We start from the raw sequence: 24,585 nt of genomic DNA, 5'->3' as shown, positions 1-24,585 counted from the left end.
AGGCTCCCTGTGGGGAATCTGATGCAGGACTCGATCCCAGGACCCCTGGATCACGACCTGAACCAAAGGCAGATGCTCAACCACTGAGCCACCCAGGCATCCCAGTATCTGTTATTTAAAAGGATCATATTTGTAAATAAAGCAATGAAAGATTGTTGGAGATGAAGCTGTGGGAAGGAAATACTATCCCATTAATTGAAACCCAGTAATGGAATCCAAAAGTATATCCTAGAATATAACATTTATGTTATATAACAAGGATGGCATTTTAACTATTGGGATAGGCTGGATTATTTAATAAGTGGTATCAGGTCAACTGGCTACCTATGCCAGAAAGAAAATAAATTTAGTCTCCTACCTTAACCTAAACTACTTCAATATGAATAAAGACTTAAAAGTGGGGTGCAAAACTTCCTAGGAAATGGAATACACTTCTTTTAGGAACTGTGCAGGGATCCCTGGGTGGCGCAGTGGTTTAGCGCCTGCCTTTGGCCCAGGGCGCGATCCTGGAGGCCCGGGATCGAATCCCACGTCGGGCTCCCGGTGCATGGAGCCTGCTTCTCCCTCTGCCTGTGTCTCTGCCTCTCTCTCTCTCACTGTGTGCCTATCATAAATAAATAAAAAAAAAAAAAAAAAAAAAAGGAACTGTGCAAACCATTTCAATCATTTGAACTTAGCCAAAAGGCCAAGAAGCGATGAAACCATCTCAATCAAAACAGAAAATTTAGAAAATCAAAAATACTGATTTGAAGGGGCACCTGCACCCTGATGTTGATAGTAGTATTATCAACAATAGCCAAATTGTGGAAAGAGCCCAAGTGTCCATCAATTGATAAATGGATAAAGAAGATGTGGTATATATATATACTGTGCAATATTAGTCAGCCACCAAAAGAATAAAATCTTGCTATTTGCAACAACATGGATGGAGCTACAGTGCATTATGCTACTATGTTAGTCAGAGAAAGACAAATACGGTAGGATTTCACTCATGTGAATTTAAGAAACAAAATAGATGAAGATAAGAGAAGGAGGAAAAAAGAGAGAAGCAAACCATCAGAGACTCTTAACTATAGAGAAAAAACCCGAGGATTGATGGAGGAGAGGTGGGTGGAAGGATGGCTTAAACGTATGATCATATTAAGGAGGGCACTTGTTTTGAGCACTGGTTGTTATACGTTAGTGATGAATCACTATATTCTACTCCTCAAACCAATATTACACTATATGTTAACTAACTAGAATTTAAACGAAAATTAGAAAAAAAAGTTTTAAAAAACTCAGTATACAATATTTATACTGAGTAATTAATTATAGTAGGACTATAATAATTATATAATTATTATATTATAGTAGGACTATAATTTCATTAAAAAATGAAGCTCATCTTTTAATTTTTTTTACTGGAGTTCAATTTGCCAACATTTAGCATAACACCCAGTGCTCATCCCGCCAAGTGCCCCCCTCAGTGCCCATCACCCAGTCCCCCCAATCCTCCGCCCACCTCCCTTTCCACTACCCTTTGTTCATTTCCCAGAGTTAGGTGTCTCTTATGTTTTGTCACCCTCACTGATATTTCCACTCATTTTCTCTCCTTTCCCTTTATTCCCTTTCACTAATTTTTATATTCCCCAAATGAATGAGACCATATAATGTTTGTCCTTTTCCAATTGACTTATTTCACTCAGCATAATACCTTCCAGTTCCCTCCATGTTGAAGCAAATGGTGGGTATTTGTCGTTTCTAATGGCTGAGTAATATTCCATTGTATACATAGACCACAGCTTCTTTATCCATTCATCTTTCGATGGACACTGAGACTCCTTCCACAGTTTGGCTACTGTGGACATTGCTGCTATAAACATCAGGGTGCAGGTGTTCTGGCATTTCACTGGATCTGTATCTTTGGGGTAAATCCCCAGCAGTGCAATTGCTGGGTCATAGGGCAGATCTATTTTTAACTCTTTGAGGAACCTCCACACAGTTTTCCAGAGTTTTCCACACAGCCATTTCCAGAACTGGCTGCATCAGTTCACATTCCCACCAACAGTGCAAGAGGGTTCCCCTTTCTCCACATCCTCTCCAACATTTATTGTTTCCTGTCTTGTTAACTTTCACCATTCTCACTCGTGTGAGGTGGTATCTCAATGTGGTTTTGACTTGTATTTCCCTGATGGCAAGTGATATGGAACATTTTCTCATGTGCTTGTTGGCCATGCCAATGTCTTCCTCTGTGAAATTTCTGTTCATGTCTTTTGCCCATTTCATGATTGGATTGTTTGTTTCTTTGTTGTTGAGTTTAATAAGTTCTTTATAGATCTTGGATACTAGCCCTTTATCTGATATGATCTTCTCAATAGATGCAGAGAAAGCATTTGACAAAATACAGCATCCATTTCTGATCAAAACTCTTCAGAGTGTAGGGATAGAGGAAACATTCCTTAGCATCTTAAAAGCCATCTACGAAAAGCCCACAGCAAATATCATTCTCAATGGGGAAACACTGGGAGCCTTCCCCCTATGATCAGGAACATGACAGGGATGTCCACTCTCACCACTGCTATTCAGCATAGTTCCAGAAGTCCTAGCCTCAGCAATCAGGCAACAAAAAGAAATAAAAGGCATTCAAATTGGCAAAGAAGAAGTCAAACTCTTCCGCTTTGCGGATGACATGATACTGTACATAGAAAACCCAAAAGACTCCACCCCAAGATTGCTAGAACTCATACAGCAATTCGACAGTGTGCCAGGATACAAAATCAATGCCAGAAATCAGTGGCATTTCTATACACTGAGACTGAAGAAAGAGAAATTAAGGACTCAATCCCATTTACAATTGCACTGAAAAGCATAAGATACCTAGGAATAAACCTAACCAAAGAGGTAAAAGATCTATACCCTAAAACCTACAGAACACTTCTGAAAGAAATTGAGGAAGACACAAAGAGATGGAAAAATATTCCATGCTCATGGATTGGAAGAATTAATATTGTGAAAATGTCTATGCTACCCAGGGCAATGTACATGTTCAATGCAATCCCTATCAAAATACCATGGACTTTCTTCAGAGAGTTGGAATAAATCATCTTAAGATTTGTGTTAAATACCAATAAAAAATAAATTTATAAAAAAATTTGTGTGGAATCAGAAAAGACCCCAAATAGCCAGGGGAATATTAAAAAAGAAAACCAGAGCTGGGGGCATCACAATGCCAGATCTCAGGTTGTACTACAAAGCTGTGGACATCAAGACAGTGTGGTACTGGCACAAAAACAGACACATAGATCAATGGAACAGAATAGAGAATTCAGAAATGGACCATCAACTTTATGGTCAACTAATATTCGACAAAGCAGGAAAGACTATCCACTGGAAAAAGGACAGTCTCTTCAATAAATGGTGCTGGGAAAATTGGACATCCACATGCAGAAGAATGAAACTAGACCATTCTCTTACACCATACACAAAGATAAACTCAAAATGGATGAAAGATCTAAATGTGAGACAAGAATCCATCAAAATCCTAGAGGAGAACACAGGCAACACCCTTTTTGAACTTGGCCACAGCTACTTCTTGCAAGATACATCCATGAAGGCAAGAGAAATAAAAGCAAAAATGAATTATTGGGACTTAATCAAAATAAAAAGCTTCTGCACAGCAAAAGAAACAGTCAACAAAACTAAAAGACAACCTACAGAATGGGAGAATATATTTGCAAAAATGAAGCTTATTGTTTGAAATGAAAAAATAATAAAGTAGACATAAGACCATCTAAATAGTGACATGTAAAAAGCACATTTGGAAAGATATTTGCATGCAAATAGGAGTATTAACATCTGTAATTTACAGAGATTTTTACAAATTGGCAAGGATTAGACTACTGGAATAATGAGGCAAAGGATGTGAATGGGAAATTCACACATGAGAAAGTCCAAATGGCCACCATGCAGAGAAATAGACCTTCAATCTCACTACTGGTCAGTGAAATTCGAATTAAAGTAACAATGATATACATTTATCAGATTAGTACAAAGTAAAAAGTGTGTTTTTTGCACCTGTTGCTGGTGTAGATGTGAAGAGTAAGCACATACGTGACTGGTAGATGTGTGAATTATTTCAACTTTAGAAAACAATCTGGCAACATTTCTTAAAATAGTCATTTGATGAAGAAATCTTAGTCTATACACCTATCAAATATGTGTAAGTATATGGTTGCATGTAAGAGGATTTGTTTTGCAATGTTGGTTATATTAGTCAAAACCTAGAAACAAAATAAATGCCTGTAAGTAGGGGGAGGGTGAAGTATATTATGCTACATCTACACCAAAGAATAGTATGCATTCATTGACAAGAATAGATTATACCTTTATATTGACTTGGTGGGATTTCGATGAGATACTGCTGAGGAAAACAAATAAGTTTTATAAAATTGTGTGTAAGGAACTGTCTATGAAAACTTTCAGACTAACGTAGATTTTCTGAAGATCAATAAAAATAACTATGTCACAAAAAGGAGAAGAAAATATTTCTAGAAAGCAATTGGAGGCACTTTTCTAAAAATTTCCAGTTCCAGTTCTGATTTATCTAATTTTAGCATAGTAACAGTTTAGCATTGTTTAACATTCATTTTTAATTAATATTTATACAAATCATCCACATATTTAAAATTCTGTCTTTCAAATTGGTTCACAAATATATAGGAAAATGTTTTTGGTGGTATTGTTATATTATTAAATTATACTGTTAAATGTATAACAAAGGATTATAAGATGACGTGTTGTTATAATGGCAGGAAAATACTACTTCCACATGACAGATACACCAAAAATGGATGCCAAAGAGATAGAACGTTTGCTAGATAGGTGCTCTCAGATGTGTAGTGAAAGTTGGGTCTATGGTTCTTTCTGCCTTTTAACAGTAACCACCCTCTCCCTATGACTACAGACAACCCGAATATCCAGTATTTCATTCTTCTATTCTTGTTTCTCAACTGTAGAAAAGAAAACTAGCACATCAGTAATTTTGTTAGTTATATTTATATCATTTGAAATATGAATAATAGCTCTGTAATGTTGGTTACATTTTTTTGTAAACCTTGCATCTTCTTAATTTCTTCATGGCTGAAGACTTAGTGTACAATCATTTAATACATTAGATATTATTTTGTCTTAAAAATAGCTTAGAGAGTATGGTAATATGGAATTTAGGACCATTGCTGGTATTTTGGTTTTCTGATATGTTTTCAGGGGCATAAAGTTGCATGAACACTGACAATTTTTACTCAAGCTAAAATATTGTTAACCTATATTGGATGGAACAGGAGTCCTTAATGTTATCCTTCATTTTATTACCTTTAAAAATTATATTTTTCTAATCCTGGTTAATTCTATAGATAACCTGTCATTTGAAAGGCTGCCCCAAAAAAGGAATATGCATAAAGGTGCATATGCCTACATCAGGTTCAGGTTAACTCAGTGGAAAATTTATTTGACAGATGACCTGGTTATGTAGTGACCAAAGATGCCTCCTGCTCTTGGACACTGTGATAAGTGGTTTGATATATGAGCTTGACTGGCTTGTTTGGTATGGGTAATTTTAGTACCCTATCCATATCAGATATAATTTTGGTCATCTATAATCCAATGCATTATATGTGAAAACCACATAGAGTTTGTTTAAACATTTTTCAATATTTGACTGGCCATGTGAAATTGATGTAATCCGAAATGCGCTCAAGATTTTACATTTGCATGGTCTTTTGCATAGGACAGAAAAATCATAAAGAAGGTGGAAGCAAACTTTCAGTGTGACCCTGAGTAAGTTAACCTTTTAGGACCTCAGTCTCCTCCTATGGAAAATGGGAATATTGTAAGGATCAAAAAAAAAAAAAAATAACATACAAAGTACTTAGGGCAGTACTGATCATTAATAAAGCTAATTATTATTGTTAAGGTCTCATTTCACTTGAATTTTTAGAATTTCTATTCACTGTAATTGGGCATCATATCTGCTGAAGAGCTACAAAAAATAAGAAATGGCATAGAGATTTCTTCTTGAGTTGCCCACTGGAAAACCACATGTCTAAAATATGAAAATGTTCCCTATGAAGGCCTAACCTCTGTAGTTAAAAAACTGCCATTCATAGGAAAGCAGCATCTTTCTTTATCCAGTTTATTTCTTCTTTTTAGAGTCAGTCATCATAAGAATTATTTAATGGAAACCAGAAGAAGAACAGTGTATTATAATAATGATTAATAGGTAAGTTCCATGAATGATTCACAACTCCATTTGGTGATCGTATACCAAAGGAGTACTTATAAATAGTTGTACTTATGAATGCTGTGGACATGGTGATAATCATAACACACAGAGCATCATAAGTGAAAACAGGCATGTAAAAGCAGGACTCTAACACATGCAGAGGAAAGAGTATGAGAAATATCTGGTAGCTGTTTTAATATAGTTGTGTTAAAACTGGGAATGAGGACTGCTAAAGGAGCCTGGAACTAGGTGTCAGGATTGGTGCTAATTGACCAACACGATATGATAATTGATAAAACCAATCATTTTAGAATATTAATTTTGAGGTAAACATTGGTTAATTCATTTGAATGAGTTGATCCAAATTTATAGATGAAAAGATGATTTTCTTAGTTTGGGTATATTTGGAATTATTTTGAAGTTATATATTAACTATTATGTTTATGATTTATTAAGAATGTTAATGATGCTCTTGTTTTAGATATTTTTAGGCTATTATATTTTAAGGGATTACAGAATAACAGGACTTTTGCTAAGATTATGACATATTTCATCTTATGTGATGCTTACTACAATCCTATGATATAGATATATATATATATAGCTTAAGGTTATATAGCTGGTAAATGGCTAAACTTAGAATTGAACAAGGACTCTGGGTCCAAGGCCTGTTCTTAACCATTGTGTTCCCTAGCTCCCTTGTCATTTCCTTTTTATCATAAAACTAAACTAAAGGTGGGGATTGTCTTCCTCCATTTTCTATATGCTACTTTTAGCATACCATGATTTTTAAAGACTGAATTTATTATAAACTTGGAGGTAGAGGGATATGATGGAAAGACTATAAGCTTTAATCCGATCGACCTGGATCTGAAGTTGTCCTGTTAGGAATCTGCTCAAGGAAATGGAAGATGGATGATGTCACCACTGCTCTCAGCAGGATTTAGTTTGGTTGGTAAAGTTACTTGAGCTAATTAGAGTATATCTACAATAAAGGAAGATTATGTCTAAGGGGCAGTCAAGACTTTTCATTAGGTTTTTAGTCTGCTAAAGGTGAACTTAAAGCACACTCTTAAGTAGACATTTAAAACTTGATAAAGATCTTTATTTTGGGCAATATGTCCTTTTCTACATTGGACATTCTTCTTCCTTGAAGGACTCCTTAGTTTAGGAACAGAAACTGCATGACTTTCATCAGGTATCTTGGAGGTAGGATATATTTTATTTATTTAATTTATTAATGCATTAGAAATATTCATGTCTGTAATGTGTCAGGCATTTCTTAGGTGTTCTCTCATATTTAGATATGTCCCTCTTGCATTTTTTTTTCCTGGTCATGTTTTCTAACTAACTTTCTGAAAGTGCTGACTATCTTAATCGAGAACTTGAAAGGTGATTGTTGAGTTTCTGGCACTTCTAGAAACATAACATTTAAAAGGGCTATGCACAGAAAAAAAATGTCAACTTACCAAAGACACTATCTTTTTGTTTAGATCCATATATTCTTGTGAATACGGTTTTTCAAATTTGCTGTCATAGTCAATGTTATTGACTTTAAAGCTGATGTGGTGGTAGAAAGGCGTCTTCTCTGGAAAGGAGGGAAAAGAAAAAAAACAGCTATCAATTCATTCATTTTGTGACTATTTTCATTCTTAAGAGGATCATGTGAAATATAAAATTCTTTTTTTTTTTTTAATTTTTTTTTTTAATTTTTATTTATTTATGATAGTCACACACAGAGAGAGAGAGGCAGAGACACAGGCAGAGGGAGAAGCAGGCTCCATGCACCGGGAGCCCGATGTGGGATTCGATCCCGGGTCTCCAGGATCGCGCCCTGGGCCAAAGGCAGGCGCCAAACCGCTGCGCCACCCAGGGATCCCGTGAAATATAAAATTCTAATGAAATTGCAGATAACTCAACATTTCAATAGTCTTTATTCCTAGTGATTTTTTTTTAATTTATGATAGTCACACACACACACACAGAGAGAGAGAGAGAGAGAGAGAGAGAGGCAGAGACATAGACAGAGGGAGAAGCAGGCTCCATACACTGGGAGCCCGACGTGGGATTCGATCCCGGGTCTCCAGTATCACGGCCTGGGCCAAAGGCAGGCGCCAAACCCCTGCGCCACCCAGGGATCCCCTATTCCTAGTGATTGTTAAACTGACTTTGACAGAGCAATGTTTATTAAATTATAAACCCACCCGAAGGTGTATTTGGAATTTTTAATGTAAAATTTGAATGTGTCAGATTTCAAATTTGAGCCATATGAAGGCAGATATTAAAGTATAGATAATTATCTTAGGTTTTGTGATCATTACAGTTACATTTAGGAAAATCAGTAGGGTCCTAGTTTTTTTTTTTTTTAGGGTCCTAGGTTTTATCATTTATGAAACACCTAGGAAGTGAAAATGAATAAAAGAGAAAGTATAATGAAGCATGACTTGTGAGTACTGCAAATTAAGTAAATAGAATAAAAAGAGAAACTTAAAAATGTACAAAAGTAAAGCAAAGGAAAAAGTTGAGTGTTAAGCTGAACTCTTCTATTTTAATACATCAAATATAGTAGAAATTGTTTTTCTTGCAATTTTTCTCAGATCCCTTTGTACCTTTCCATTCTAGAGATTAGAGAACATGATGAGAGGAGAAAGAGAGGGAGAAAGAGAGCCAGAATGTGAGCAAGCTCAAACTCTTTCAAGCAATAGAAGAAGAAGAAGAAGAAGAAGAAGAAGAAGAAGAAGAAGAAGAAGAAGAAGGAGGAGGAGGAGGAGGAGGAGGAGGAGGAGGAGGAGGAGGAGGAGGAGGAGGAGGAGGAGGAGGAAGAGGAAATACTTTCAAACTCATTTTGTGGAGTCAACATTACTCTGATACCAAAGTCAGGTAAGGACACTACATAAAAAGAAGAGTATAGATCAATATCCCTGATGAATATGGGTGCAAAAATCCTCAACAAAATACTAGCAAACTGAATTTAAGAATACATTGAAAAGATCATACACCATGATCAAATGGGATTTATCCTTGGGATGCTAGGATAGTTCAATATACACAAATCAATAAATGTGATATACCACATTAATAAAAGAAAAATAAAAATCATGATACTCCGATGGATACAGAAAAAGCATTTGACAAAATACAACATTATTTCATGTCATAAAAACATTCAACACACAGGGTCTAGAAGAAACATATCTCAACATGATAAAAGCCATATATGCCAAATCATAGCCAACATCATACCTAATGGTGAAAGATTAAAAGCTTTTCTTCTAAGATCAGTAATAAGACAAATATGCCCACTCTCATCACAGCCAGAGCAATCAAGTAAGAGAAAGAAATAAAAGGCATCCAAATTTGAAAGGAAGAAGTAAAATTGTCAATGTGATCTTATATAAAGAAAATCCTATAGATTCCAGCAAAAAGTTGTTAGAACTAATCAAGTTCAGTAAAATTGAGGACACAAAATCAACACACAACAAACAGTTGTTCTATACACTAACAATGAAACATGTGAAACAATGTTATGTGTATGGTGCTATATAATACATATATGTTATATAATATATGTATTTTGTTATGTAAGTGTATCAAGTTAGTTCATTGTACACCTTCAGCTTACACATGTGTCAATTATGTCAATTATGTCTCAATAAAACTGGAAAAAGAAAATTCCAAAGGAATATAGTATTTTTGTTGTTATATATTTTTATTCTTAAATATTTCATAACTTATTTTTCTATTAGAATATTCAGGGTTGAGAATCTAGGACATTGAGGCAGTGTTGGGTTATATTAAATTCTTAGAATACTTAATGAATTTTGAACAGTAAAGAGGAAAGCCATTGTCTAACTCTGTTATTCCATAAACAGAACGTATAATGGTCCATTGATTGATGCATGGATGAAGAAGATGTGGTATATACATACAATGGGGTATTGTTCAGCCATAAAAAGAAAAGAATGAAAACTTGCCTTTTGCACTGACATGGATGGAGCTAGAGAGCATTATGCTGAGTGAAATAAATCAGAGGTAAACAAATGCTGTGTGATTTCACTCATATGTACCATTTAGGAAAGAAAACAAGCAAAGGCAAAAAGAGAGAGAAAGGCAAACCAAGAAAGGACCTTGAAGACAAGGAAGGAGAGACTCAAAGTTTGGCCTCACTGCAGGCACTTATTGTTTCTGAATCTCTCCTGAGACAAAGGACACAGACGCGTGGATTTTCTTGCATTTCAAGACCCTTCTGTCTGTGGCTGGGGTGGTAGCAGGTTGCGGGTCTGTGCCAAAGCTTTTAAAGGAATATTCTCAAGATGTAGATGTGATTTCTCTACATAATTTCACCTGAGGAAGAAACTTAGAGAAGGAAGAAAAAAGGGCAGAAATGGAAGGTTCTCAGATAAATGTTTTCTGGGTCAGGGGTTGTCTACTTTTCTTCTGGCAAAGCCATGGTTTTAGAATGAGCAGACATTTACTTCTGTACCTCGGGTGTTCCTGTGTAACAAATTTGTTTCAACTACTTTTTTTGTAGTTTTTTCATAACAGATTTGAGTAATTGAAATAGAGCCTAGAATGGCCCAGCAAGAGGAAAAATATTTACTTTTTGGCCCTTTACAGGAAAAGTGTGATGATCGTGCTGTAGATGCTGAGCACTTTTAGCACAAAGAGTAGGTGAGCTCTAGAAACTGTCTTCCATTACTGCTATTCCTCCATTATGGCACCTGGCCTACTATCTGTCATTAAATACATCGTAGTCACCCAGTGAATGCTTGTTGAACTGAATCTGGGTAGTTTCAGATACTCTTCCTTTTTTTCTTTTCTTCTTTCTTTCTTTCTTTCTTTCTTTCTTTCTTTCTTCTTTCTTTCTTTCTTTCTTTCTTTCTTTCTTTCTTTCTCTTTCTTTCTTTCTTCTTCCTTCCTTCCTTTCTTTCTTTCTTTCTTTCTTTCTTTCTTTCTTTCTTTCTTTCTTTCTTCTTTCTTTCTTTCTTTCTTTCTTCTTTCTTTCTTTCTTTCTTTCTTTCTTTCTTTCTTTCTTTCTTTCTTCTTTTCCTCTTTTCCTTCATTCCTTCCTTCTCTCTCTATTCCTTCCTTCCTATCAATCTATTTTATACCTATTTACCCATCTCTTAAAAAGTTTACCAAATAGAAAACACAACATTATCATTATATAGAGTCATATGAAGCATAAAAATGTAGGTATTCTGGAATGAATGTATGGTGTTTTAGTTTTTCTAGCTGTCTTTATTTAATCAACCACTAGTTTATGTGACAGGGTAATTATTGAGAGGATGGCTCACTGCTTTCAGGTTTAGAGTCTGGTGTAGCAAACTAGAAAATCTTCAAATGGTACTGAAAGCTTCATTCAAAGGAAGATTATCATAAGACTGCCTCTGTATGATGCCAAAGCATCTGGATAAAACATAAAATATTTGGTTCATCAGATTGAGATTTGGTTTATTTAATGACAAATATGTAGATTTCTTAAAAGGATCTTTCTGATTCATATAATGTTTTATTTTATACAAGATATTGTGGCATCAGGTATGTAGTCTTAAGGTGAAAAAATGATATTTATTCATTTATGTATTCATTCATTCATTTACTCATGAGAGGTACAGAGAGAGAGAGGCAGAGGGAGAAGCAGCTCCCTGAGGGGAGCCTGATGCTGAACTTGAGATCCCAGGACCCCACAGATCACGGCCTGAGCAAAAAGCAGATGCTCAACCACTGAGCCACCCAGGCAGCCCAACCAATGAGTGTTAAAAAGATAAGCCCTATAAAATACTTTACACAGTCTCAGGAGGTGCTAATCTTGTTCCCAAAGGTTTACTATGACTTGAGAAAACTTACAGTATTAACAAAACTTGCTTATTCTGATGCAGAACTATTTAATTTGGGCTTTTTTCCTTTTTATTTTTTAAATATTTTATTTATTTATTTAGGAGAGATACAGAGAGAGAGAAAGAGAGAGAGAGGCAGAAACACAGGCAGAGGGAGAAGCAAGAAGCTCTCAATGCAGAGAGCCTGACGTGGGACTCGATCCCAGGTCTCCAGGATCATACCCTAGGCTGAAGGCGGCGCTAAACCGCTGAGCCACCGGGGCTGCCCGATTTTTTCTTTTTAGAAATTTTTATAAGTTGCTAAAGTTTACAATTTCTGGGAAATAAATATAAGTAATTCTAGGAGCAAGATCTTAAATATATTAAAACTCATATGAATTTTCATATGGATAGTTTCTTCTAGGCCCACTAAACATCTGCATAAAATATTGCTTTAGTATAAACTGCAAGTGATGATTATACACACAAACACAAATAGGTAGATAGATAAACTTGGTATTTCAAACAAGTTTATTTTATTGTATGTAACCATAAAGCAATTTTGTTTTTAAATTCTTTAGTAACAAATAGTGTTCTGGTCACTATAAACCATAAAATGTGCTCTCAATTCAGATATAAAATACCCAGATCTCTTTTTTAGTCAAAATTTGAACTTGATGTAAAGCTGAGGGTTTTCTCCTCTCTTTCTCTTTACTCAGCTGGTGCTGCTATTCTTCCTTTTCCACTTCATTGACTGGATTTGGACTCCTCTAGGTCCTTACTTGAAAGGTTAAGAATTTGGAATCTAGCTTTAGTACTCTGGAAACTTAGTATATATTTAAAATCAATTTCTTTCTAGGTTTTCCTGAACTTTTCTTAAATTGGATTCTCTCTCAAAGCCCATCTCTCAGGTTATATGAGGGGGAAAACATCTGTTGTTCACATATTGGGGAGGTTGTAGTAGCTTAAAAAAATTATGGTATGCCTATGTCCACAGATAAACTCTTAAAATATCTTTTCTTCTCTCCAGTGTCTGGCAATTTTATTCTTTGGAGGAAAGGCAGTACTCTCTGTGTCTATATCTTGAGTGAGCAACTTATTCAAAGATTTATGGGCATTTGCCATACTATGACTCTTGGTCTGGCAGTGTTGGCAGCTGGCATTACAATCCACCTAATGATCATGTTCACACAATCTATGTGTAGGAAGGGTGTGTATGGAAGACAAAGTGTAATAGTATAAATAGTTTTTGAGGATATGGCCTCTTTACACCAGTGTATACAACTCTATTTGTCTCTATGGAAATTATTTTTCCCTTATAAACTAAAATGGTTGCTTACCTAGACAGCTTTTTTTTCTAAATATATTTTTTCCAGAAAATACTATCATGTTCTAAAGCAGTAGTTCCCAATTTATGACCCATGAGTTATATGAAATAGGGGAATGGTGACAGTAGAAGATGATTCTAGGGAAAAATATTTATATATACATCATTCATTATTCTAGATTAAAAAATGATGATTCTCATACTTATATGTATTACAAATTTTCAAACATAGGTAGATATAGTTAATTAAATGCAAGTTAATTTAAAAGGAATTACTAAATTTATAGTTGTCTTTATTTCTTTATTCAACAAAGTAATTATTCTCTTGCAAGAATGTAGAAATATTTTCCTATAAAAACGCCCTCATTCTTGAAAATATTAGAAAATAGTGGGTTAAAGAAAGTGACAAGGACAGCACACAGCAAATCTGGCCAATGTGCTATTTTTAAGAGAGATTGATCTTGAGGATCCCATAATTTTTTGTACTTTATGTAAAATATCTAAAAAATTGTATTTGTACTGACCTTTTAGATTTCATCCCTCAGTAGTAGGCAATATTCTAGGTAGTCAGAATTTATGAGAAGAAAATATTGGATGGAGAAAAAATTATAGGCTTTGAAACAAAAAAAATTGAGCTTAAAATCCCATATTCTGGGCTTTTATACTTATTTGTTAACTTACTGATAATCTCTTGAGAAAGTTACAAGTTCAGCAATGATAGGGACTGTGGCTTATTCATCAACATGTTCCTAGAACCCAAGTCTTTAGCAGGAATTTAAGAAAAGAGTACACCAAATCTTCAGGTCTAGAATACTTTAAGCCAGTGGTCACTAAAGAAGTTTATAGTCAATGTTATTAACCTTAAGAAATTCTCTCTACTAAATAATCTTATCTGACTTCTTTCCTTCCCCCATTTTCAACATTCCTAATTTTCCCAATAATAGAAGCAATAATTCTGTGCGATTAGAAAGTTAGGCACAGTAAGTACTTACCATAAATGACAAAATAAACAATGAGTCCAATGATTATTGCAACAATAGCCAGCATTAAGATACCCAGGGTAATCTTTCCACATGTTGTGAGTTTCATTTTTGCGTTTGACTCTGTCCCTCTAGGCAGAAAGGAGAGGAAAGCAAGTGTTAATAAGAGCAAGAAATAGGACATTCGCAATAATAAATATGTACTTGATGTGAAGCATAACATAAATTATTTTACATTAATTATAGACTCAATGGACTGCTGAGCTTGGAAAACAACATATAGGACTAGTAAATATAATATTTTTTCTGCTTATTTTTCATTATTCATTGTTATTATGAATAATAATGGTAATAGTAAAATCAAAATTCATTCATTTACCAAATACTTATGGATGTTCTACTATGGACTAGGCATAGTAGTCGGAGCAAAGATCTCTTTCCTTATGGAGATTACATTTTACTGAGGGGAGATAGCAAAGAAGAATATAATTAATAAACAATAATATATATCTATATATAATTAATAAATAAATATAACTGTGAAAAAGATCTTAAGTGCTATAGAAAAAAATAGAGCTAGGTAAAGATCAGAAATGTGGGAATGTATATGAGATGATAGAGGCAGAATATGATATTAAATAGAGTGTTCAGGTTAGGCCTAATGAGAAGCTAAAATCCAAGAGACTTGAAACATGATATTGTTGGCCATACAGCTATCTGGAATGTCCCAGGCAGATGGAATAACTCTACAAAGGCCAGGAGGGAGAGGTATGCCTAGACGAGCATGCTAGGAGGGCAGTGTGACTGAAACAGTGAATAAGAACAGTAACAAAGGAGTAATTATGAGAGGTACCAAGGCCTTGGTCATACAGGGCTTGGTGGGTCATTGTAATAATTTTGGCTTTTTCTCTAAGTGAAATGTGAGTTTTAGGAGGCTTTGGGCAGAACACTGTGATGAGCTGACCTAATTTCTTATGGGATCTCCCTGACTGCTTTGTGGAAAGTAAGTTGTGTATGGCAAGGGTGGAAGCAGAACCACAAGATAGAAAACGATTATAATAATTCAAGCACAAGATGATGTTGATGTGGACCAGAGTGGTAGAGGTAGAGGAAGTGAAAAGGGTTTGAATTTGCGTACATCTTGACTACAGAGTTGGTAGGATAGAGGTCTCAGACAGGAATATAAATTTGGCATTCTTCAACATGTATGTTAGGATCTGAGACTAGGAGAGATTTACCAGGTAAGTATAGATTGAAAATACCAGGATATGGTTACTGGAGCACTTCCAAATCCAGAGATTAGGAAGAAGAGCAAAACCAAGCAAAGGAGACAGAGGGAGCAACTAGTAAGGGTAGTAGGAAAAGAGAGAAAGTGGTGTTCTGGAAGCCAACAGAAGTGTATTGGGGAAAGGGAAGGGAATCAACTGTCAAATGTTGCTGATAATTTAAAATAAGTGAACAAGCATTGAAAATTGACCATTGGATTAGCATTATAGAGATAATTGATTACCTTAATGCAAGAAGTTTTAGGAGTGGAAGAGGAAGGGAATAGTTAGAAATGGATTCAAAGACAATGCAAATAGGAACACCTGAGTGGCTCAGTGGTTGAAAGTCTGCCTTTGGCTCAGGTCGTGATCCTGGGGTCCTGGAACTGAGTCCTGCATTGGGCTTCTGGCAGGGACCTTGCTTCTCCCTCTGCCCATGTCTCTGCCTCTCTCTGTGTCTCTCAAGAATAAATAAAATATTTAAAAAAGACAGTGGAAGTAGAGGGACTGGAGTAGTGACCACAGTCCATTTTTTCAAAGATTTTGCTGAAAACAGGTAATAAAGAAATGGAACTATACATGTTGAAGGAATGAGATCAAGAGAAACTTTATAATAGAATAATGTAATAAACCTTCATATCCTTCACATAGATTTAAGAACTGGGAACACCTTACAGTATTTTACCTATTTTTCTGAAATATTGTAAAGTAGTTGCAGAAAAATAATTGCATCATGACATTCACACCTAAATATTTCATTTTCCCTCTAAAAATAAGGATATTAAAAAAACATGACCATTGTAATACGTAATGAAATTACCAATAATCCTGAATGCCTCTATTACCAAGTTTATATTCAAATATCTCTAGTTGTCCTCAATTGTCTTTCACAATTTTTTTTTGTTTTTGAACAAAAAATCAAACACAAATATTCACACTGCACTTGGTTACTATACTTCTTATCTTTTAAAATCTAGAACAGCTTCAATACTCTGCCCTCATTTTAAATTTTTTCATGACATTGATTTATTAAAGGCACTGGGTTAGTTGTCCTCTGGAATACCTCAGAGGAAGAGAAGTTTGTGTATTTATGTTTCAAAATTTTTTTAATTAAATGTTTTATTTTGTGATAGACTCATATGTTGTAAGAAATAATACAGAGGGATCTCTGGTACGTTTTTCCCAGTTTTCTCCAGTGGTAACAAATTGTAGAACTATATAGCACAGTATCACATTAGGATATTTATAGTGATATGGCTAAGATACCTAACATGTCTATCACAAGGGTCCCTCATGTTGGTTTGTTTGTTAGTTTTTTTGCCACATGTACTTGTCTTCAGTCCCCTTATCCTTATTAACTCCCTGGCAACCACTAGTCTCTTCTTTTCTATAATTTTGTCATTTAAAAAATGTTATATAATTGGAATCCTACAATATGTAACTTTTTAGATTTTGTTTTGTTTTGTTTTTTTTTCACTCAGCAAAATTCTCTGGCATTCATTCAGGTTGTTGCATATATCAATAGTTGTTTTCAATTTTTTTTCAGAAATTGCTGATGTATGTACTAACCCTTTCTCAGATATGTCATTTGCAAATATCTTCTCTCAGTCTATAGGTTGCCTTTTAGTTTTGTTGATTGTTTCCTTCACTGTATAGAAGCTTTTTATTTTGATGTAGGCCCAGTAGTTTATTTTTGCATTTGTTTCCCTTGCCTCAGGGGATTTATCTAAAAAAAAAAAACAGTTGCTATGGCTGATGTCAGAGACATTACAGCTTGTGCTCTCTTCTGGGATTTTTATGGTTTCAGGTCTCACGATTAGATCCTTAATCCATTTTGAGTTTATTTTGTGTATGGTTTAAGAAAGCATTCCAATTTCATTCTCTTGGATGTAGCTGTTGAGTTTTCCCAACACTATTTGTTGAAGAGACTGTCTTTTTCCCATTGGATGTTCTTGCTTCCTTTCTCAAAGATTAATTGACAATATGATTGTGGGTTTATTTCTGGGGTCTCTATTTTGCTCTATTGATCTATGTGTCTATTTTTGTGCTAGTACCATAATGTTTTGATTACTACAGCTTTGTAGTACATGTGAAATCTGGTATTATGATACCTCCAGTTTTATTCTTTATCAAGATTGCTTTGGTTATTCAGGGTTTTATTTGTTTCTACACAAGTTTTGGGATTATTTGTTCTAGTTTTTTGAAAAATGCTGTTGGTATTTTGATAGGGATTATATTAAATCTGTAGATTGCTTTGAGTAGTATGAACATTTTAACAGTATTTGTTCTCCAAATCTATGGACACTTCGCATCTTTCCATCTCTGTGTATTATCCTCAATTTCTTTCATCAATGTTTTATAGTTTTCAGAGTACAGGTCTTTCACTTCCTTGGTTAAGTTTATTCCTTGGCAATTGTATATGGGCTAAATTGTTATTTTGTAGTGAGTTTCTTGTAGACAACATATGACTGGGTTATATTTTTAAATCCATTTTATTAATATCTGTCTTTTACAGGTATGTTTAGACAATTTACATTTAGTGTAATTATAAGTATTTTAGGGCTCAAGTCTGCCTTTCAAATACCTTAATCAAAACATCTTTAAGAAGCTCTGGGAGATTGTTCATCATTATTCATAGACTCATGGGATTGTTAGAAGCATGTGATGACATGCACAGTTTGGAAACAATAGTAGGATAGAGTAAGAGAATAAGAATAATAAAAGCTCTTATAATAAACTATCATTTATGAATTGGGAGGCAACTTTATTCCATGTCTCTATGTTTCAATATTGTTAAATGTTTGGAGCACACAAAATGTGCGTGGAGGAAATGACTCTTTAGAAGTTGAATAGTTTATTGTATTCATGTTTATTAAGCATCTTCTATGTGCTAGATATTGTGCTAGGCAGGGGGTATACAATGATGAGCAAGAGCACTAACAAATGCAAACTGCAAGAACGTAAAATATTAGTTTTGTCTTATATACTTATTATATACTATATTATTATACTTGTTTGCAAGTATACGGGTGATACTAATTTGGGCTACCATAACAAAGTACTGTTGTTGAGTGCCTTCAACAACAGAAACTTATTTTCTCACAGTTTTGGAGGCTAGAAGTCTGAGACAGAGGTGTTGGCAGGGTTGTGTTTTTTTCTAATGCTTCTCTCCTTGGCTTATAAATGACTGTTTTTCTCCTTATGTCTTCACATCATCTTCCTTCTGTACATAAATGTGTCCTTATTTTTGTTTCTTTCTTTTTTTCTGTCTTAAACAACACAAAAATTTCTTTTCTCACAGTTCTAGGGGTCAGAAGGCTGAGATCAAGGTGTTGGGAGGGTGAGTTTCTCCTGAGGTTTCCCTTATTGTTTTGTAAGATGGTCATGGTTTTCAGATGATTTTCCCTCTGTGTATGTCTGGCCAAATTTCCTCTTCTTATAAGGACACCCGCCATACTGGATTGGACCCACCTTAATGATATCCTTATAACTTAGTTGCTTCTCTAGAGACCCTATCTCCAAATATAATCAGATTCTGATGTTCTATGGTTTAGGATATTGACATGAATTTTGAGGGGACACAATTCAGTCAATAACATTTTTGGATCACATTATATACTTGATATTATATATTTTATATACAATATGCCAGTATGTACAATATTCCATGTATGCTTATATGTTTGTGTGTATGTTTCATATATGCATATCAGTATAGGTGAATGATATTAATAAATATTGATTAGTTTGAAATACCTATATTTATTTGGTTTTTGTTTGAAAACAGAATCAAGTACCTATAAAAATTTTATTTTTTGGTTAATGGTCGTTCTCTGAATAGATGATACTCCCTAAGGAGCTAATGTTAACTAGATATCCAATGCAGGTTAAATTTTCAAGTCTTATGTTCTTAGAAATTTCATTTTACTTAAAAACCACTTTGACCATTTCAATATATTTTGTCCAAATTATGTTTTCAGTTTGCACATAAATGTTAATATCTTCATATTTCTATGAAGGTATGATGCCCATGAACATTTTTGGTTCATAATAAAATAAAAATCCCTAAAAGACACTTCACTATGAAAAATGTTTTCCTGTAAATATTTATAATCTGACCAAATCACTGAGTTTAGAATAGTGTTTAAAATTCGAGGAAAAAATAAATGACTAAATTATTTGGTGAAACCCTGGTAACTTAAATTCCTGTTATCCTAAAACATCCTCTCCCACATCCATATATGTATGCTTATATATTTTACTCAATACAGTTTGCCACGGAATAGGCCTCAATGAAAACATGATGATTGTAATATGAAATTGGTGGCAAAATCTTGGAGTATATTTTTTATTCATCTCAGTTGCATCCTTCTAATAGATCGAACTATTTAAAGATGCTGCTTTTTTTGGTTAAAAAACTTGAATTTTGGTAATTTTACAATAATTCACCCTAGAGGTACACAGATACACTTTGTTTATTGTCTCCTCTTGTCATAAGATAATATAAAAGTGATTCTTGTAACTAAGAATTTGTTTAATAGGGAGATTGACTTCAATCCTCCTGCCAATGTAAAGTTCCTAAAATGAGAGATGCATAGCCGTTTGGAACTGGAAGGGATTTTGCAAATCACCCATTCTGGTTTCCTGATTTTAAGAGGACAGCCAAAATCTGAGATCACTAGTGATTTTACTATCTAGATTCACAAATGTAAAATTTTGGTTAATGAGTAAAAATAAATTTTAAAGGCAAATGAACTAAATGTTGCTGTCATTCTTACCTGAGTATTCTAAAATGCAGATGTTCTTCCTACTTGCAAAGGGTTTTATTGATTTGGAGGGTGATTTCCCCTGTGTGTGTATGCGTGTGTGTGCACATGCATGTCTATGTATGTGTATTCCTGAATTCAAAAGGAAAATTAAACTCTGTCAAGATCCAGTTCTTTTAAGTATTCTTCTAAAAACAATGCCAGACATATAAATTCCATTTTCCCAAAGTGTTATTATTATGTGGAATCTTGGCTGAAAATAGATTACTTATTTGGCAGCAAGTGGGTCTTGGGTGTAGTTAACATGAGCAATAAAAAAACTTGTTTTTATTTTAGCAATGTGCCTTAACTTTTTCAAATTTCTGTATTTATTCACAAAGTATATCCTGGAGCCTTTCAGTTGCTATATTAAGATCGCAGTGATATTTAGGATTATTTAGCGATTTCAGAAACACTGGCTTTTTGGTGAGTTGTGCTTTTTATTAATTCTTTGAATGGATGAAACTAGATCTGTCTATATATTATTTCTCACATACTGTTTATGGAGCACAAGGAGTTGAGTAAGTTGACATGGACATGAGAGCTAAGATGAAACATTTTTACTGACTTTTTGTTAATTCATAAGGATTAACAGTAACAATTTGGAAAATATTTCAGAGATTCTCTTAGCTAATTAAACTAAATACTAATGTGAATATGTAAAGTGAGTGATTTTTAAAGCTGTTTGTTGTGATGTTACATTCTGCACAATATGTTAAACTGTTCACCTAGAATCTAGATGTTGGCATGATGTAGCAACCAGAGAAGTTGTCTGAAGATTTTATTAAAAATATGGGTTGGGTTCAATGGGTTTATCAAAGCATTCATTTTGTTGGAGTGCTAGGGAAGACTAATATTTATGTGAACATTTATCTTTGCCTTAATTTGATTAGCATAGGAATCAAGCCATAAAAATTATTTGTTCATCTGTGTGCGCCATGTGCCAACAAGTCAGCACATTTGTTTGACTTTCAGGCCAACTGCTATCTGAGCATAAGGCATAGCTAATGGGAAGAGATGAAATCCCCTATTCTTTTTTCCAATTAAAATTTTAAATCATACCACTAAAAATGTCCAACAGTGAAGTGCTGTGATGTTTCAATAATTAAAAATTAAGACTTAAACTTTTCTCTGCCACATCCTACAGCTAAAATGTATATTGTGAACATATTAATGTCTCTATTATCAGCATACATCATTAGAAATAGAGACATATAACTATTTTGTATTCTTTTAATTTTCAAAGTGAAATTCTTTTTAAAAGTAAAATGCCCCAATTTTACTTCAGCAGTTTCAGCATAGTTTTCATGAATGCTTTAATTATGCTGGATATATTTCTCACAAAAATTAACATCCCAAATAGATTCTAATGATTAAAATTTATGAATCTTAATCATTCTAGTTTTTCTTTTATTTGGGAGATGTATTGTTCCTACTTTTATAAAATGTCACTTTTAAGAATTTTAAAATAGAGATGAAACTACTTTAACTAATTTGATCCATTCAGAGAATTTCTCCGAGGAGAAATGGCGAGCCCTCCTGCCACCCACTGCCATCAGCTTACCTGTCCTGCAGTGGTGTCCATGCATGCTGTCTCTGAGGAACCTGTCCCTTTGCCATCTTCTCCTTGAGTGCCGTGTGGCACAGTCATTCTCCACCTATTTAGCTTATGAAATTCTGACTTTTATGTGTTTTATGATAATGATAATACTTAGCACTCATATAACTCCTCTTCAAAGTGCTTTCTGAACATTTACTAATTAATTTTATATTAGTAAAACATGTGCTATGTATATGCTGCTCCTTAAGTAATAAATAATCCTATGACCCAAGTGGAGGCAAATTTAAAACTCTCATTTGTTGTGACTGAGGAACCAGTTGGGTCACCTGGATTGAGAAGGATAGTGAACCTTTTCTCAGCTTTGCATTTTGTGAATATGGAGATAAGTCTCTGCTCTTCTCAGGCTCTAGAATCCACTTCCAAAGACTGTCGCAATTTATTGCTTTTTGGTGGAGGGCCAGTGGCTCTCCAAGTTCTAACCCTCCATTAGGACCTGAATTTTCTCCAATTTATAATTGTCTTCAACTTCCTTCTACTCATATATTATCCTTTCATGAATTCCTCCATGAAATTTTGACTGCTGTCCTAATACTAGCATCCATTAAAAATTTTTTGTGCCCTAAAATCCAAAGGGTGTTGCTTTTTTATTAAAAATATATATGGGTTTAACAAGTAATCTTTCAAGTTTTGGATAGAATTCTCATTCTCAGCAGCCAATTTAGATGTTGGTGTGGAGACTACGTAGGACACATCCTAATGTTTAGCTAACTGGAAGAGAAAGAACTTACCAGAGGCCAGGGACCAGCAGCAAGGGAGAATCTAGTTATCTGGAATCTAGGACAGAAGGCTTCCTTGGGTAACCTTATCATATGATCAAGTAAAATCATTGTTCTACCTATGCGACCTCCTCCTTCTCTCCCAAACATGTAAAGGGAAAGATAATCAGAGAAATCATATTTGCCTCAGAATGAAAAAGAACCATAATGGTAGTTCTTGTATCAGTTATTGATAGGACCTTGATCAGACAAATATATTTGAATTCTTTAAAAATTTCCATTTTAATTGTATTTAAGCATTCCAGACTCTATGCTTCTGCATATGTTCTCAAAATATCCAGTATGTTCTCACTCTCATTTATCTTTGTAAATCCTACTCATTTTTTAAAAAGACTTATTTATTTGAGAGAGAGAAAGAGACAGAATGAGGGGAGTGGAAGAGGGAGAGAATCTCCAGCAGACTCACCGCTGTGTGCAGAGCCCAATGATGTGGGGCTCAATCTCATGACTCTGAGATCATGACCTGAGCCAAAACCAAGAGTCAGATGCTGAACCAATTAAGTCACCCATGTGCAGAAAATGTGCGAGAGAGCTGGTTGACCTGTTGGAAACTGTGCCGGCCATTAGTAGCATGAGTTGAGTCTGAATCAGAGATAAAATAGGAACCCAGACCTCTGAGAGGACAGGTGTGGAGGGCTGATAATGCCTGCAGACCAGATGGGGCAATGTGCATCTTTGGAGAGGACAGACTGGACAATGATGACTGTAGGGTCAGTCCCTTAGCCCCAATCCTTTGACACTAGGTAAAAGCTAGAATACCTGGAACTAAGATGATGGGAAGACTATAGTAGCTTGCCTGATAAAACCCTAAGCTATCTAGGAAAACCCTGGATTGATTAAATCTACCAAGAAGAGAATGTATAGTTACCACCACTAGGCAGAATGGGGGCTCGAAAGAGACATAATTAAGAAAATTACTTTTGGTGGGGGGCATACTTCAGTTTATCACAAGAAAACATATCAGCTAGAGTAGCAAGTTTGAGTATGAGCTTAAAAATTGAGGCATCTTTTAAATTATAAAGAAAAGTTTCTAGGAAATTTTAGTTTTTAAGCAACGAGATGTTTAGAAGTATTAAGGAAAGACATAGGATAGTAGCTTTATGAAATTATATGGAACAAAGATGCCATAGAAAGGTTATAAGGAAGTTACAGCTCTAAGTTTCCTTTTAAATTCCATAATTTTATAGTCTGAAAGTGTCTTCCTTATCTATACACCTAACATCTGTGACAATGTATACTAGAACACTTTAAAAAATAAAGTATTTTTTTCTTGTTACAACTCTTATGTGATCACTTTAAAAGCCATCGTTAAAAATAACCAACTATAGGATTGAAATGAGAAAGGTTTAGAAAGTAATTTTGAAGGACTCCTGGGTGGCTCAGGGGTTTGAGCATCTGTCTTTGGCTCAGGGCGTGATCCTGGAGTCCCGAGGATCAGTCCCGCATCCGGCTCCCTGCATGGAGCCTGTTTCTCTCTCTGCCTATGTCTCTGCCTCTCTCTCTCTCTGTGTCTCTCATGAATAAATAAATAAAATCTTAAAGGAAAAGGAAGGATTGCTTAACTTTTTTTGGCCTATTCATTTATAGCCACTATTAACACTTCATGTGAAAATTTAAAAATGAATATCCTTTAAAAGTAAGCATAAAATACATATTACGCACTTTCCTACCCAGTTGTCATATAGAAAACATTTAATGAAGGGAAGGTTAGGAAAGGCACAAAAGGGATC

General features: G+C 34.7%; 1 protein-coding gene across 1 annotated transcript in view; it reads right to left on the bottom strand.

The window, feature by feature from the left end:
- The window catches only part of LOC112923652 (transmembrane protease serine 11C-like), a 57,158-nt gene extending 35,080 nt beyond the window's left edge, over window positions 1–22,078 (bottom strand). Inside the window, exons 1-3 of the mRNA XM_072743513.1 lie at window positions 22,023–22,078; window positions 14,401–14,519; window positions 7,732–7,850 (exon numbers count right to left, since the gene is read on the bottom strand). Of these exons, the coding sequence (XP_072599614.1) occupies window positions 7,732–7,850; window positions 14,401–14,519; window positions 22,023–22,078 (294 nt within the window). The remainder of the gene's footprint in view (window positions 1–7,731; window positions 7,851–14,400; window positions 14,520–22,022) is intronic.
- Between the last annotated feature and the right edge of the window lie 2,507 nt (window positions 22,079–24,585).

This window comes from Vulpes vulpes, chromosome 2 (genome assembly GCF_048418805.1).
Source record: "Vulpes vulpes isolate BD-2025 chromosome 2, VulVul3, whole genome shotgun sequence".
Lineage (NCBI taxonomy): Eukaryota > Metazoa > Chordata > Mammalia > Carnivora > Canidae > Vulpes > Vulpes vulpes.
Note: the sequence above shows the minus strand (reverse complement) of the source record. Positions and strands in the feature narration are given on the sequence as shown.